Genomic DNA, 17324 nt, shown 5'->3' on the forward strand with positions numbered 1-17324 from the left:
CCTGGGGCCCCAGCTCAGGCTAAAGCAGCTGCCACACCCACTCTCTGAGTTGGTGGCCTGAGTCTAGGCCTAGACCAACCTTGGCTGACTGAGCCTCTGTTTCCACATCCGTTTGCTTACTCCACTGCCACCACTTCTGTCTGTGGTTTAGCTATTTTACCTTCGTCAGTCTTGACTGCTGCTTCTTGGTCAAACCAAAGTCAGGCATGTAGGACAGCAGATGTCATGTGGCAGCCAAAATCATACTGAGTCTGGGATTTAATTTTATACCTAATTTTTTTTTTTAAATAAATCCTCCCTTGTTTGGATGTGGACCTCTTAGTGATGTTAGTCCTTTTATTTCCAAACTTTGGGGTTTGTACTGCTCTTTTTTCCTCCTTTAATTCATGAACAGAAATAGGAAAATATTTTCATTCAAAAAAAAAGGTAGACTTTTAAAAATTCTAAATATGGAACTTACATAATTAAGTGAAGTGAAACTTCTCGCTATTCTCCGTGTATATTAAAAACTATGTTATATAAAGAAGTTTACAGACCTCTCCTTATTTAAAAAAGGGAGGGAGGGAGGGAGGGAGGAAGGAAGGAAGGAAGGAAGGAAGGAAGAAAGGAAGGAAGGGAAGGAAGGAAAGGAAGGGAGGGAGGGAGGGAGGAAGGAAGGAAGGAAGGAAGGAAGGAAGGAAGGAAGGAAGGAAAGAAAATTGTTTTTTTAGCTTTGCTGACTCATCATGATGAATTTCACACTCGGGTTTAATCCTTCCAAGGTGAAAGTTGACCAGGAAGAAATGTCAAACCACTCAGTGTGGATCAGTTCCACACAATACTGTGGTTTCTGAGATTGTTTTTATTTTTGCTTTTGTTTCTGGGATTGGATACAGAACATGAGGTAATAATATTACTTAGTTAACATTTATTAAATGATCTTGTGTGGGTAGAAGCTGTCATTATCCTCTCTTTCCAAATGAGGAACAGAGAGGTTAAGTGGCTGGGAGACGGCAGAGCCAAGGTTCACATCCAAGCACCTGGCCTCAGAATTCCTGCTTCTGACCACTCTGCCCTCCAGCTTATCTTCTGTCTTAGGAGCAGGAAAGAGAGCAGTGGGATCATCACACAAGGATGGAGTTTGTGCCTGGCTAGTTGAGAGATGTATACATTGGGCGTTATTTCACTCATATTTGTGATAGAAGATGAGAATTGAATGTTCTTAGTGTATTTTTTCTTTTATTACTAATCACAATTTAAAATATTCCCATTTGAAGTCTAGTAATATTTTTCATTTATTCATTGAACTTATTGAGTACCTTATTGAACTTATTGAGTATTCATTAAATACTTATTGAGTACCTACTATAGGCCTAGACTGTTCCAGGCAGTGAGGATATAGTTGTGAAAATGACAAATTAGATACCTTCTCTCATGGAGTTTTCTAACATTCTAATGGGAAAGACAGAGAAATGGTTAAGTTGTGGGGCACCTGTGTGTCTTAGTCAGTTGAGCATCCAACTTTGGCTCAGGTCATAATCTCACATTTCTTGAGTTTGAGCCTCGAGTTGGGCTCTGTGCTGACAGCTCAGAGCGTGGAGCCTGCTTCACATTCTGTCTCTCCCTCTCTCTCTGCCCCTCCCCTGCTCATGCTCTGTCTCTCAAAAATAAATAAACGTAGAAAAAACATTAAAAAAAAAAAGGAAATACTTAAGTTGCTATGAAGAAAATTTCATGCAGTCTCTGAAGAGGTAGCATTTGTAGGAGGCAGGTAGTAGGTGACATATGAACTTAGGGAAGATCCGAGGAGCGCGTTCCAAGTAGAGGGAACACTTGGTACAGATGATGGCAGTGGGAGGAGCACTGGGAAGGGAGTGAGTGAGGGGAGCATGTCAGAGACACAGGAGGAGAAGCAGACAGGGCTGGCACATTGGGCTTTGTGGGGCACCATCCAGAAGGGTGTAGAGCAGGGGCCGAACATGATCTTATTTGACTGCTGTGTGGAATGACTTGTAATCCAAGAATAATCTTGGAAAGAGTATTGCCCCCTATAATAACTTTCTAACTCAGTCAAGTATGATTGATGTCTCAAAGTTATTATTCAGGTACATTCAACACGCTTTCTGTATTCTTTCTCATTTGTCAGTCATTTGAAGGTGGAAAATGATAATGTGAGCCCCCTACAGACAGAACATAGCATTGCCTCTTTTGATGACGTGGGGTCAAGGCTTCAAAATAGTTGGGGAAATGACGATGCTGAGGAATGGAACTTCAATTATCTTTAATTTAAAATAGGGGGAACAGATGTGAATTGGCAGATGGCACAGTGAAACGTTTCCCCCAATATAGTATAGGTTATTTCAGCTTTGGTTATTATAGTCTTTTTGAATTTTATTTATGTATTTAATCACACACAAGCGGTCTTGTAAAAATTTATATTGTATCTATTTGAAATATGCCAGCAATAATTTAAATGAAGAGGAAAGTTTAATTTATATATTTTATAGCTAGTTTTTGATAGTTTTTCTTTTAATTTAAACATTTTACTTTCATGTCATTATAGAAGACAAATAGTTCATATATATTACGTACATGTATATTTTTTATCCAGTAAAGTTCCACAAATAATTCTTATTGTATTTAAATTCAGACCACATTGGTATTGGAAATTCAACCAGTATTCTTAAGACACATGGTGAGAGGGGCGCCTGGGTGGCTCAGTCAGTTAAGCTTCCGACTCTTGGTTTTGCCTCAGGTCGTGATCTCACGGTTTGTGAGTTCGAGCCCCGCATTGGGCTCCGCACTGAATGTGCCCAGCCTGCTTAGGATTCTCTCTCTTTCTCTCTCTCTCTCTGCCCCTCCCACGAACTATCTCTTCTCCCAAAATAAATAGATAAAGTTAAACAAAAGATGTATGGTGAAAAAATTTTGTCAGATATAAGGAAATGCAGCAGTCTCTTCAACTTGTATGTTCAAAAGCATACCATTTAAGGGTAAACCCCACATTTATTTAGAATGGTTAGAAAATAGAATGTGCTAGTTAAAGTTGATTTTTTATGTCGTGAAGTTTATTGACCACAGGATCTCTGCATTCACAGTTTATAAAACACTAGAGGGGTGCCTGGGTAACTTAGTCAGTTAAACGTCTGACTTCGGCTCAGGTCATGATCTCACAGTTTGTGAGTTCAAGCCCTGAGTTGGGCTCTCTGCCGTCGGTGCAAAGCCAGCTTCAGATCTTCTGTCTCCCTCTCTCTCTGCACCTCCCCCATTCTCTCTCCGTCTCTCAAAAATAAACACACGTTAAAAAGAAAAGTTAAAAAAATAAAAAAATCAAAGAAGTAGAAATTTTATCATTGACTAGATGTTTTCAGACTGGTTTGTGTGTATGAGTGTGCATGGTGGACTCTGGTCTTCTCACACCAGGTTCAGGTTCAGGTTCTCTATGAGGTCCTCGGTAAGCTTTGGTTGGAGAATAAGTTTTCTAATGCACATATCCTACAATGTAAAAACAACTATCAGAAAACAACTTAATTTTTCTAGATTTATTCAGAAAGTACTTCCAAGATTGGAATTATGAACTAAAATCAACCTTAAAAAAAAAAGAGTCCATTTGGGGCACCTGGGTGGCTCAGTTGGTTAAGTGTCCAACTTCAGCTCAGGTGATGATCTTGCAGTTTATGGGTTCAATCCCCAAGTTGGGCTCAGTGCTGACAGCTCAGAGCCCGGAGCCTGCTTTGGATTCTGTGTCTCCCTCTACCCGCCTCTCCCCCATTTGCGCTCTTGTGTTTCTCTCAAAAATAAATAAACATTAAAAAAAACTTTTTTTAACTTCCCTTTTTTTTTTTTTTTTTTTTTTGGTTTGCTTTTTTTGGATTACTGGAGAAAATTTGTTAAGTATTCTGGTTATTTGCAACCAGAACAGAAGTGAGCCAGAGGCCCTTTCTAGCCAGGGTGTTTATTTCAATACAAATTAACAATGCAGTTTCTTATCAATCAGGTGTCTCATGTTTTATAAGAGTCACACTACCATAACTCCCCATAACAGTACAATGAACTCTAGTAACCGAAAGTTTTTATTGCCGATGACTTCACTAGACTTGTCTAGACAGCAGTTACTCTCTAAAATCATAGCATGTTAGGGCTGGAAGAGATCTAACAAAGATACCGTAATTTAGATGGCCTAAATATTCTGTTTGCCATTGTAGCCATGGTTTTGGGGTTTGAGGGATGGTAAGACCAATGACTTCAGGCTGGAAAGTGGGAAACTGATAGGCATAAATATAGGAAGGGCCGAACTTTGGTTTTGGATGCGAGTATAAACATATAAAAGTATTCTTCTCTGGAAAGAGCAGCAAATTTGAAAGGAATTTGATGTCTGCTCATGGTTGTCAAAGTGAGAGAGACTCCCTGGAGGTTTTACCCGGAGAAAGTAATTGCAGTCAAATTCATAACCTTTTGGATTGACTTCTTTTGGCAAAGTAATGCCAGCTTAAAAAAAAAATAATTCTAGCATTCTAATTTTTGGTAATGAAATCCATATGCTATCAGTTTGTTGTTAGTGAGATTGGGTTTGGCTCTGCATGGTTCCGCAACCTTCAGTCATTTTAATCAGGTCAACAGAATGATTAGTCGAATAGAAAAACTGACCGACTAACAAACTTTTTAACTGGTTGTTTTGCTCTCCTGGTTGACGCAGATACGATTTGATGTAGAGCCTGACTCTGTGGCAAAGACCAGAATGTACCTGCTAGATCAAAGGAGTTCAGTTGCTTTGATTGACTTAGATTTGGTCTGAGCATCTGGCATAAAAATAGCCTTGTCTCTGAGAAAGTGTCTCGACGCCTTTATATGATTTGAGTATTTAAATGATTGGATGGGTGGGACAGTTGTTACAGAAGTGTCCTGAGGTAGATAGTCACGGACCTTCTCATTAACTTTGTAGATGTCAGAAAGTGACTTATGCCAGTAAGACTTTATCCAGAGAAAGAACAGTAATGATTTCCTGATGATTTTGACTGATTGGGAACAAACGTTAAGTGCTTTGTGTTTGGCGGAAGGTTTTCATGTGAAACATACTTTGCTCCAATTCTCGTGAAAATGAGTGAATAACTTGCCTCTCCCTCTGACTGTCCTATTTCTGTAGGAAGCCGCCCTCTGTAGACAGCTCCCCATGGAAGCCGAGACTCTAGTCACTGTTCAGCCTGCTGTCAACCCGCCAGCCATGACCCCAGACATGAGATCCATCACTAATAATAGCTCAGATCCTTTCCTCAATGGGTAAGTTAGCATTTTGGAGTAACTTCTTTTTGCTTTCTTTATTATGTGGTCTTAGAGTATAATGGGTCTTTGTTTATGTTGGGGAAAGGTGGGGAGCTTGAAGTGTGGGGTGGGGATAGAGGGAAGCTCTCCATTTCCTGATGTTGGTAATTGTACTATGGTTATGTAAGATGTCCTTGGTGAAGCTGGGTGAATGGAGCACAGGAACTCTGTACTCTTTTTACATCTTCTACGTGGGTCTAAAACTATTTTACAGTAAAAAAAATTTAAAACAAAGAGATGATGTTTTTAAAATATGAAGCATGTGAGCAGAAAGAAAAGATAATTTGGCCAGAAACATGTTCATGAGTAGAAGTAGTCAAACCTTAATTGTAGCTTTTTCAACCCAAGTAAAGGGCAGTGCTCTATTTCCTGTGTCTTTTCTGCTCTTGCAGAGGCTTGTAGCAAACAAACGAATACAATTCTGAAAGTTTTTAAAAACAGAAAGAGAGGTGAAAACAAACAGTAAGTGAAATAATGAAGAAAAGGAATTTTTAAATTCATGATAATGAAGAAAAGGAATTTTTAAATTGTTTAAATTTTTAAATTGTTGAAATTGTTGACTTGAAATATTGCAAATGTGCAGAATAATATAAATAACAGGATTTACCCATGTATACAACACTCACGTTTGCCATACTGCCATAGATCTTTTTTTTTTTTTTAAGTATTATAGTTAATATTTAAACCCATCCCCACCGCCACTGAAATCTGTCTCTTTCTCTTCTTCCCTCCCTAGTGGTAGCCACTATTCAGAAATTGGTGTATCCATCACACATATTTTTATACTTCCTTTTGGTTGTTAATGTATGCATTCATAAGTAGTATTGAACATTGTTTTCTTTTTTAAGAAATTTACATAAATGCCATCATACTCTATTTGCAGAACATGGTTCAACTTATTATTTTGAGATAGAAAGGAAATCAGTGTCAATTTACCATGAAAGGCCGCTTTTATTTGCCTACGGTCTTTTAATTTCACTGACATTGGTGTGCATGCTTTAAAGTTAATGGGAGGTGCAAAGTCTGCCTCCCTTCATTACCTGGAAAGCGGGACAGAATGGCAGAACTGCACCAGTTTAGGGTTTTTGTGACCTGTGGTTTTATTTTGGAATTTCTTGGCGTGGGCTTGCATTGAAGTTTCTCCCATATTTTGCTCCCCAGAGGGCCCTATCATTCGAGGGAGCAGAGCACCGACAGTGGCCTTGGGTTAGGGTGCTACAGTGTCCCGACGACCCCAGAGGACTTCCTCAGCAATGTGGACGAGATGGACACAGGTGAGAGCAAAGCCTGCGGGTACTTGCAGTGTGTTTGCATGCTTGCATCGCCCCCTTGGTCCTCTCTGTTCTGCATCCCACCAGAAACACGTCATCTCAACAATAACATAAAGTGACAACTGAAAAGCCACCCAAACCTCAGGCACTATTAATAAATTCTAGTCCTTTCTTCCACAGTTTATACAAATGCAGTTTTATATATGGCACGGAATTTTAAATTCCTCTTTCTTCCTTCCCTTCCCGCCCTTCTTCCTTCTCTCCCTTCCCTCCTTTCTTTCCTTTCTTTTTTTAAAAATGTTTATTTAGTTTTGAGAGAGAGAACACAAGCTAACAGCAGCGAGGCGGATGAGGGGCTCTGAAACTCATGAACCATGAGATCATGACTTGAGCTGAAGTTGGACGTTCAACCAACTGAGGCACCCAAGACCCTCTTTTCTTCCTTCCTTCCTTCCTTCCTTCCTTCCTTCCTCCCTCCCTCCCTCCCTCCCTCCCTCCTTCCTTCCTTCCTTCCTTCTTTCCTTCCTTCCTTCCTTCCTTCCTTCCTTCCTTCCTTCCTTCCTTCTCTCCCCTCCCTTCCCTCCCTCCCTTCCCTCCCTCCCTCTCATTCTTCCTCTCCTCCCCTCTTTCTTTCTTCCCTTCCTCCTTCCCCCCCCCTTCCTTCCTTGCTTCCTTCATATACCCTCCCCTCACAATTGCATTAATGCCACACTGTCTACTCTGCCATTCTTCCACAGTGGAATATTTATGCCCTTCTAGCTTGCAGTTGTAATATATGGGCCACTTTTTCTCTTGTGAAGTCGGACTTCATATCTTTTCATGTCATTTGCTGCATTTGGAGAGCAATTGGTAGTGGGCATTTGGAAAGTTAAGCAACTCAGAAGATTCTAAATTGTCAGCTCCGAGTCCCAACATGGTAACATCCCTCAGCAATTAAAAAGAAGAGTCAGGGGCTCATGGGTGGTTCATTCGGTTAAGTGTCCGACTTCGGCTCAGGTCATGATCTCCCATCTAGTGAGTTCGAGCCCCTCATCAGGCTCTGTGCTGACAGCTCAGAGCCTGGAGCCTGCTTCGGATTCTGTCTCTTTCTGCTCCTACTCCACTCATGCTCTTTCCCTTTCTCTCTCTCTCAAAAATAAATACACATTAAAAAAAAAAAACAATAAAAAAAGAAGTCAGTCTCTCTCTCAAAAATTTTAAGAAAAAAATAAAGGGAGCGCTTGGGTGACTCAGTTGGTTGAGCATTTGATGATTTGATGTTTGACTCTTTTTTTGAGGGGGGGGCGTCTCCTACTCTTGATTTCAATGCAGATCATGATCCCAAGGTCATGAGATTGAACCCCGTGTTGGACTCTATGCTAAGTGAAGGGCCTGCTTAGGATTCTCTCTCTCTCTCTCTCTCTCTCTCTCTCTCTCTCTCTCTTCCCCCACCCCATCCCTCTTCCCTGCTTGCGTCCTCTCTCTTTCTCTAAAATTAAAAAAAAAAAAATTATATATATATAAAAGAAGAGTCAGGGTAACTTTGACCTAGTGACCCAGTCCCCAACCTGCCCCACCTTTAGGCCAGGCCCCAGCTGGCTTCTGGTCACGTCTCCTCTTCTTCTCCAGGAGTGAGTCCTTCACTTGCAAAAGCTAAATTTGGTCTTATTAGCCAAATCTAGATTAAATCATAAAGTGCTCAACTCCCAGAAGATAGTCTAGAACCAAAAATAAATGACGGCTGAGGGGTCCACTGTTGGCATTTATTCATTCAAATTTCTCCTCCGTCATCACTGAGGATAGTAAGTGAATTGTCCGTGATGAAAAGAAGTCCTCTCGCCAGTGCCATCATCCACAGTGTCTGTATCTGTTACACTGTGCTCTTAGATGACTGCTCTCTGTGCTCTGAAGCTAAACTACTGGTCAGACAAGAGTCAGACTCAGCTGGGCACCTTACGAGTGCAGTGGGTTGGATGGACCAGCTGCTTTGGGGTCTCCCTGCAGCTCGTCATCGACATGTTTGGACGATTGCACAGACCTTCTTGTGAGGAGTCATACAAGAATAGTTTGAAGTGTTTGTTTTGTTGTTCTTCGATTTATTACTTAGGTTTTCTCCCTCCCTCCTGCTTCCCTCCCTTACTTTCTTCATCTCTCTGTTTTTTAGTGTGAGATTTATTGTGTCCTCTTGGGAACAGCCTTATGAAGTAGCTCCTTCCTACATTTAATAATTGTTTGCTTTCATCTTTTAAACACTGGGAAGCCAGTAAAGATAAAAACCAAAAGTTAAATAAGAAAAGACTCAGGAGCTCTAAATCTCAACCTGACATTAAAAAAAAAAAAAAAGAAAAGAAAAGAAAGAAAAATGGGTTCATTCTATGGCTTCTAAAAATGACCTCAAGTAGGTAAGTAGGGAATGTTTTGAAGCCAAAATATGGAATTACGTGATATAATGAAAAGAATATAGTCTTTGTAGATAGGCAACCCAAGGTGAATCTTTGTTTCTCTACTTCTCAGTAGTGACTTTGGGAAAGTGATAGAACCTGCCAGGGCTTTGGATTTCTCGCCTATAAGTGGGAGTAATGTGCTTACTTCATGGAATTGTGGGGAGTCGTGAGATCACAGAGCTTGGCCCAAAGTTCTCTTCTCCCCTTCTGAGAGGCTGAAGTAAGGACAAATTGAACTTGATAAAGCTAGGCTTCCAAGTTATCCTGGTTAAGTGAGCGTCAGCCTGGGGAATTTAGGGTCATGTTTGTGAAGGCTTTCAAAGAAGTAGGCATAAACCTGGAGGACCAACTGGCGGTGGGCACAGCTCAAGTGTGGCTAGAAAATGTCTGTTAGATTCACTGACCACATGATGAATGGAAAGAAGCCAGCTGAGCACTCCCTTTGCAAATCACACATGCAACCCATAACTGGATGCAGTGGGGAATAGAGTAAAGGGAACAACGAGAGCAAAAGCTGGGAAGTCATCCACTCTTCCAGAATATTCATACGTGTTTTTTTAAACATGTAGTCATGGTTCATATTTAATTCTGGAAAAACATTTGTTATGTTCATTAATAAATGTTCCAACTAATTTCACTAAAGAAAAATTCTTCTAGTAGTTTCTAATGCCACAAGCTTACTAGGAAATTACTTCTAAAAATTGATAATACAAATCATCGATGTTTTAACTACTTTAAAAAAGAGGGGTATCTGTTTCTTTTACACTTAATAACCTGAAAATGAGTCTATGAAAATATTTTTAAAAAATACAGTAACACTGCTCAGTTTCGTTAGGTCCCTTCTTTTTTGTTTTTCTTAGAAAGAATGTACAACTCTTATTGCTCACAAAAGAAAAGAAGAAATAGTGCTCCCTTCAGTTTAGTAGCAACATAAACATCTACCCCCGTCTCTCTCAGAGCGCTTAGAGAGAGAAGGAATCGGAAGAACGTATCTTTTTAAGAATTGCCTGTTTTTTTTGTCTCTCCCACTTTTTAAATGTATAAAACGGCAAGGGCCAAAAATATCCCTCCGAGATTGCAAAATTGGTCCAAAGAGAGTGATTTTAAAACTGTTAACTGTTAACCTTAAAACTGTTAAAACTGTTAACTGTTAACCTTAGTGAAGGTTCTTATAACTAGTCTCCTCATGCTTTCCATGTCTGAGAAGAAAGGATAACAGAAATTCTTTAAAATAGATTGTGTTTGGCTAAAAGTAAAATGTATTATTATGACAACATTTTCATGGGAAATCAATAGAGATGAATGGTTTTAACTGGAGATGAGGAAAAACGACACCCAGCATTTTAGATCAGATAGTTTTTCAGGGTAGATCATTTTTGTAAGCCTCGTTTCCATCTGTTACATTCCAGTGGGTAGTAAAAGTTATTTTGGGTTTTCTGTTCTATTTTGATACTGTTTTTCAATATCAGTAACACTATATTGAGGGCATGTCAAATGTGATTTAATTTTTCAAATTACTGCCTTTTGCAAAGAAAGTCCTCTAAAATATTGCCAAGAGTCACTGATACTGTATGAGTTATAGAAGAGCCATTAAACTTTACTATCACCAAAATGCAAGTTTGATTGTGTTTCCCTCATCACTCAGAAAGATGTGATTTTTCTCCTTGGTAAATGCATATGGTTAGAATGAATTTTCTCTGGTTTTGCTCAGAATAATGAAATTTCTGTGAACCCTTTCCAGAAAGGCTAATGTACTTACAAGACACAAAAGCTAATCTAACAAGTTTCTTACAAATGCTTCTGGGGTGGAAGCTGGCCTTAGTTAACGATGCCCCTCAGTCTCTGAAGTCTATTTTATCCCTTCAAAATTGATCAGGGCTATGTGAATTAATCAGTTGTTCTGATATTGTGTAAGCAACAGTGACGGAGTTCCCAGGTTTTTCTTTCTCAGCATAATCAATAGTTATTGTATGTGGGTATTTGTATAAGTTTGTATATATGAGTGATTCCTGGAACCAGACATTATATGGTGCTTTATTCCATTGTGGGAAGAAGATACCTACAGCCCCAATTTCAGATGGATACACTGAGATTCAGACAAATTAAGTGTGTCTAAGGTCACACAGCTAAAAAGCTCAGTCCACTGCCACCAAGGTCAGTACATTTTCTCCTACAGTATTATTCATAAAGAACATGTGTCATTCGTGTCATATCCCAGGCATCTCATTTTTCTAGAACAGCATTTTCTCAATTGTGTTCTGTGGACTCCAGTTCCATTAGGATATAAATTCTGCCAAAATAGGATTGGATGATTAAATGGGTTTATTAGGTAATAGTGGCCTAAACAAAATAAAACCAGTTTCTTTACAACAAGACTTCTCAGAACCTTAATATGCTCACGTGCAGTGTGACTCATATGCATTGTGAGAAAAGTAGATAGTTGTGGGGTGCCAGGTGTGTGTGTATGTGGAGGATGGGTGATCCGCAGGACTTACTTTATTATTTTTTTATACAACATATTTTAAGAGACAATGGTAAGGTATGCAATAGGCTGAAAAAAATACAATTAATACATGCAGATCATGTCAACCAAACAAATTCCTCAAAATATTGTTATCAACCTTGTGCTCGCTTATATCATGGGACGTAGATCTTCTTGACAAACGTTTTTTAAATATGCAAGCAAAGAGAATTGTAAGCTGCTACGTAACCGGCAGGAGACAGAGAAAAAGGGTAAGAGAGAATTTATGAAGACAAGAAAACTCAGGACATATAATAATACAAGACAAAATCTAAATGGATATTAGACAGTGATGAAAGATATTATTATTGGGGCACCTGGGTGGCTCAGCTGGTCAAGCATCTGAGTTCGGCTCAGGTCATGACCTGGTGGGTCATGAGTTTGAGCCCCACGTCAGGCTCCATGCTGACAGCTCAGAGCCCGGAGCCTGCTTTGGACTCTGTGTCTCCCTTTCTCTCTGTCCCTACCCAGTACCACCTATGCTCTGTCACTTTCTCTCTCTCACAAATAAATAAAACATTAAAAAAAAAAGATATTATTATTGAGGATAAACTTGTTTTTCCTGTTTTAGAAAAAAATAGGGGTGCCTGGGTGGCTCAGTGCGTGAAGTGTCTGATTCTTGGTTTTGGATCAAGTGTCATCTCACAGTTTGTGAGCTTGAGTGCCCTGTTGGGCTCTTCCCTGGCAGCACAGAGCCTGCTTGGGATCTTCCCTCTCCTTCTCTCTTGCAGAACTCACCTTATAAAATACTTTTAAAATGATCCCTAGAGCCATCAATGAAGACAGCTTTTTAATAACATGGTGAAAGGAAACTCCTCAGTACTGTCTTTGAGCATAAAGAGGGATGACATGGATAAATATATGCTTACAATTAAATCCTTAGAATATAGCTCTGTAGTAAGGTATTTATTACAGGGAGGGCCTCTCTAGCCTTTCACAAAACAGCTCTTCATGTAGCTGTCATGGGAAGGTGCAGATCACAGGTCGGATCCACAGTGCCTTGCTATCTGCTGGGCTTATCCATCCTGCACATGTCTACCCAGGAGGGAAGGATTCACCCAGCACCTGCATCCCTCTCCCCCGCCCCTTTTTTAATGTTTTTGTTTGTTTGTTTGTTGAGAGAGAGAGAGAGAGAGAGAGAGGCAGAGCGCGAGCAGAGAAGGGGCAGAGAGACAGAGGGAGACACAGAATCTGAAGCAGACTCCAGGCTCTGAACTGTCAGCACAGAGCCCGACGTGGGGCTTGAGCCTACAAACCGCGAGATCACGACCTGAGCCCAAGTCGGACACTCAGCCGGCTGAGCCACCCAGGCACTCTCCATCTGCATATCTTCTGAGCGAGCACCCACAAACTCAGTTTCAGTAACGTGGCAGCTGACAATTTTCAGAGATGAGCTGTTTTAGACCGGTAGCAGTATAATCTTCTGTTTCAATGTAAGGACTGTGTTAATGATATGAGAGCTGTCAGCTCTTCAAGAACTTAAAGGAATTAAAATGGTCACCTTTTATTCTGTTATAGGAGAAAACGCAGGACAGACACCCATGAACATCAATCCTCAGCAGACCCGTTTCCCCGATTTTCTTGATTGTCTTCCGGGAACAAACGTTGACCTAGGAACTTTGGAATCTGAAGATCTGATCCCCCTCTTCAATGATGTAGAGTCTGCTCTCAACAAAAGCGAGCCCTTTCTAACCTGGCTGTAATCAGTACCATTGTAACTTGGATGCAGCCGTGACCCGACATTTCCTGGGCCTCTTGGAAAAAGCAATGGAGCAGAGTAAGTCTGCAGGTATACCACTTTCTGCCTCCATGACTCAATGCTCCCTCCCTCCTTTCCATGTGGCCAGTTTAATCATCGCCTGGATTTGACAGTAACTCAAGTGAAACATAAATAAATAAATACTCTATTTTCATTTTCTGCAGGCCCGAATTCCTGTGAATCCGGGGCTGTGCAGAATTGTTTCTGCAGAATTGATTACACAGAATTGCTTCTCTGTTTTTCTATCTGCTGCCCCATGACTAAGCTTTAGGGGTGTTAGTTGAAATTTATATGTCAATTGATTATAAGCCACAGAAAGCTGACCACAGGCAGTGACTTGTGACAGGCGGCTCGGTCCAGGAAATGTACATGAAATTAAACCCGATTTACAGTTTCAAAAACTGTATTGATGACAGTAGTACCAAATGCTTTAAAAAATTATTTAACTTGAGCTTTAAAAATCATTGTATTGATAGTAGATCTCTGCTGTATGGAATACAATGTAGTTTTGAATCCATGCTGGTCCTGATGGTTCTTTTACTCTGTATTTGCAAAGGCACACATGATCTTTTGTACTTTGTCCTTTATCATTACTCTACTGCGTAGCGTCTAGACAACTTGTCCTTCTAGCAGGAGAGGAGCAGGAACGTGAGACCAGTTTGGTACTAATGATGAGCATTTATTAAACAAAACTTTTTTTAAATTACAGGTTGGATTTTTTTTAATTGCAGCTTAGAATTTGATGTTTCTTTTATACAGCACAATCATTTTGTAGCCGACGACAAAGGGCAGCCAAACGTTTTTGATAAATCAGTGGCAACTGTATTTTTGTCTTTTGAAAAGCTGTTCTGAAGACATCAGGACAACATACATAGCTTTCAAACTGATGGCACACACAGGAAACTGTTGCTTTTCAAATTCTGAAGGCTTATCAGTTTTGCTTTCAAGATTTCAAGTGTTTAAATAATCTTATCTATGAAACTGTTTGAAGGATGAAGCAGATCTCTGACTGACGTGTAAAAAAAAAAATGCCCTCTGAGGGTGTATGGTGGAGACGTATGTTTCTGAATTCAGTAAAATTGATTCCTAAGTATGTTATCCTAACCCTGTTTGCTACAGTTGGTATAAAAAGGCATGAAATATGTACTCAATACCTCTTATGTAACCAAAAACATTTTTTATTAGCTTTTAAGGACTGAGAGAGAGCATCAGGTTCAGCCGGCACGTACCTCTGCCTGCATTGCTGATGAAGTCCTCGATTGTTTAATATTTTGAACTGACATTATTTATAATCTATGAATTTAATATCTTTTTTGAAAGACATTAATAATTCAGGTCTCTGAGAGGAACCTTCAATTCCCACGGGGGCTTATCTATTGGGGATCTTCCATAAGATCCTTTCCAATCTACCAGAATACAGACAGGCAGAATACATTTTATCTTGTTGGAAAGAAGGCAAGTGAAAAGGTCAGAGATGAAGTAGTAAAGTCACGGTATATAGTGGAAAGGACTAGATGTGAAATGGACATTGACAAGTGATGATACCCCAGAAGCAAGACAAGCAGGAGGTCAGAGAGGTGCCCCAAACGAACAAAGCAACAATTTTCTACTACAACTTTCATACCAGTAGACTCTGTTGTAGGAGAAAAGGCTTTGGTGCACTTTATGTGGAAGAAGGAGGGGAAGGGCTGGTGTTGCCCTGTCCACGATGCTGAGCGTGTCTGTGGACAAGAGCATAACGCCCGCTGTTGCTTCCGACACAATGAAGTGATTTCTTTTCCCCGAAGGACCCATGGTTTATGTTCTTCTGATTCCTTCTCTCTCTAAGCGCTCTGAGAGAGACGGGGGTAGATGTTTATGTTGCTACTAAATTGAAGGGAGCACTATTTCTCTTTCTCTTTTGTGAGCAGTAAGAGTTGTACATTCTTTCTAAGAAAAACAAAAAACAAGGGACCTAACGAAACTGAGCAGTGTTACTGTATTTTTTAAAAATATTTTTATAGACTCATTTTCAGGTTATTAAGTGTAAAAGAAACAGATATCCCTCTTTTTTAAAGTAGTTAAAACATCGATGATTTGTATTATCAATTTTTAGAAGTAATTTCCTAGTAAGCTTGTGGCATTAGAAACTACTAGAAGAATTTTTCTTTAGTGAAATTAGTTGGAACATTTATTAATGAACATAACAAATATTTTTCCAGAATTAAATATGAACCGTGACTATGTGTTTACTTAATAGACAAAGCCAGATGTAATTTTTTGTTTTGTTTTTAAGGCCATAAAATATGGCCTTTGTTAAAGAACACTAAAGCTAGAAATCTAAACGTAAGAACAACTTTTTAAAGGGTATTTCCTATTATTGTAAGTGTTAAAATCCCTGCAGAATTCATGACAAGGTGCTATTTATATTTCTTATTATAAAAGAATGCCAGGATGTCTAGTCTTTTTAGTCCTAAATCAGCAAATTTCAACATTTCATCCAATACCTGTGCCACAGAAAAGGCATATTAACAATTGAAATGGAAAAATAATTTCAGAGATCTTTCTTTCCAGGTATTTTTTTTTTCCTGATAAAACACGTTTTCTTGAGATAAATACATTGTCAAAACCTATTTGCAATTCTACTAAATCTAACTAATTGTTAGTGTTTCCCCATAGTATTCAGGATGTGAAAGGCCCTTTCTTTCACTGATCGCCACATCAGGGAGGCAGGTTAAACAGAGTGGGACATTCAGTGTGTGGGGTGGGTGCTGTTGACCCCAGCGTGGTAGAAAAGCTCTCTGTAGAAGGTGAGAGAAGTGTTGCTAATTATAAGTTGTGTTCTCATGACATAGTTAGACAGTAACTTCTGAAAGTACAACTTTTCTGAAGAAAAAAAAATAAGCTGTTAAAAAAGGAAATTGTAGATTAATTTCACTGGGAAAATAGGCGATTGACAGAGACCGTTTCCCTAAAACACTACATCATTTATGTGCTAGTACTTTTAACTTTTTTTTTTTTTAAGAAAATTTACTTCTACATTTTGTAATACGACATATGTGTGTTTATTTTTAATTTAGAATGCTGTGCGTACAGAAGGTATGCAGCCAAATCAATCATATCAAACCATTTTACCTGGAGTTTGGTACTGGTTTTTACTTCTCTGATTCTGTATAAGAAAAATAAATACAACTCAATTTCCACTTGGAGCCTTTGTCTTTTCATTATTTGTGTGCGTTCCTTTTACTCAAGGCTTTGAGTGGTACTGAAGAAAAGCTTATGTAACCCTCCTGGCAGACAATGAAAGAAAAGAAAATTTTGTGGGCCAACATTGTTTTGGCTCAGATGTCTGGTCTTCGATATTCTAAATATCCACGGAATTCTGGTTCCCACTTTATGTGAAGCAATCCACTGAGATTTTTTAGTGTGTATGTAATTAATATGTTATATGTACAATTTATATATACATAAATACATAATTTTTAAAAAAGTACACTGCCCTTCTAACACCCTCACCGATTTGATTGAGGTGTCAGAACTATAAGATACTCAGGTAGCCTGGGTGGCTCAGTGAGTTAGGTGTCTGATTCTCGGTTTTGGCTCAGGTCGCGATCTCACAGTTTGGGAGACTGAGCCCCACCTCGGGCTCTGCCCTGGCAGCACAGAGCCTTCTTGGGATTCTTTCTCTCTCCCTTTCTCTCTCTGCCCCTCCCCTGCTTGCACACGTGGGTGTTCTCTCTCTCTCTCTCTCTCTCTCTCTCTCTCTCTCAAAACGAATAAACATAAAACAAAAAGTTGTCCTCGTGGAGCGAGTAGGGGTGGATATTTCAGGAAGAGGGAGAAAAAAAAAACTATAAGATTCTCAGTCTTTCCTGTGTTATTAACAATATAGTGTGGCTTCTTGTTTCAAAACTAAAAGCAGCTTATCTGAGTGTGGGCTTGTGACAGTGTATTTTCTCTCTCCATTGAGTCCCTTGATTCTCACTATTGTAATAACTTTGTCCACTCCACAGAAACATTAGGGGACAGCACTCTCAGCAGAAGAATATTTTCAAGCAGAAGCTAACCAGCAG

General features: G+C 39.6%; 1 protein-coding gene across 1 annotated transcript in view; it reads left to right on the forward strand.

Moving 5' to 3' along the window:
* The window catches only part of WWTR1 (WW domain containing transcription regulator 1), a 135018-nt gene extending 118558 nt beyond the window's left edge, over positions 1 to 16460 (forward strand). Inside the window, exons 5-7 of the mRNA XM_019439353.2 lie at positions 5123 to 5256; positions 6460 to 6572; positions 13032 to 16460. Of these exons, the coding sequence (XP_019294898.2) occupies positions 5123 to 5256; positions 6460 to 6572; positions 13032 to 13216 (432 nt within the window). The 3' untranslated portion in view covers positions 13217 to 16460. The remainder of the gene's footprint in view (positions 1 to 5122; positions 5257 to 6459; positions 6573 to 13031) is intronic.
* The last annotated feature ends 864 nt before the right edge of the window (positions 16461 to 17324 follow it).

This window comes from Panthera pardus, unplaced genomic scaffold (genome assembly GCF_024362965.1).
Source record: "Panthera pardus isolate Hobbes unplaced genomic scaffold, ASM2436296v1 HiC_scaffold_16, whole genome shotgun sequence".
Classification (NCBI taxonomy): Eukaryota; Metazoa; Chordata; class Mammalia; order Carnivora; family Felidae; genus Panthera; species Panthera pardus.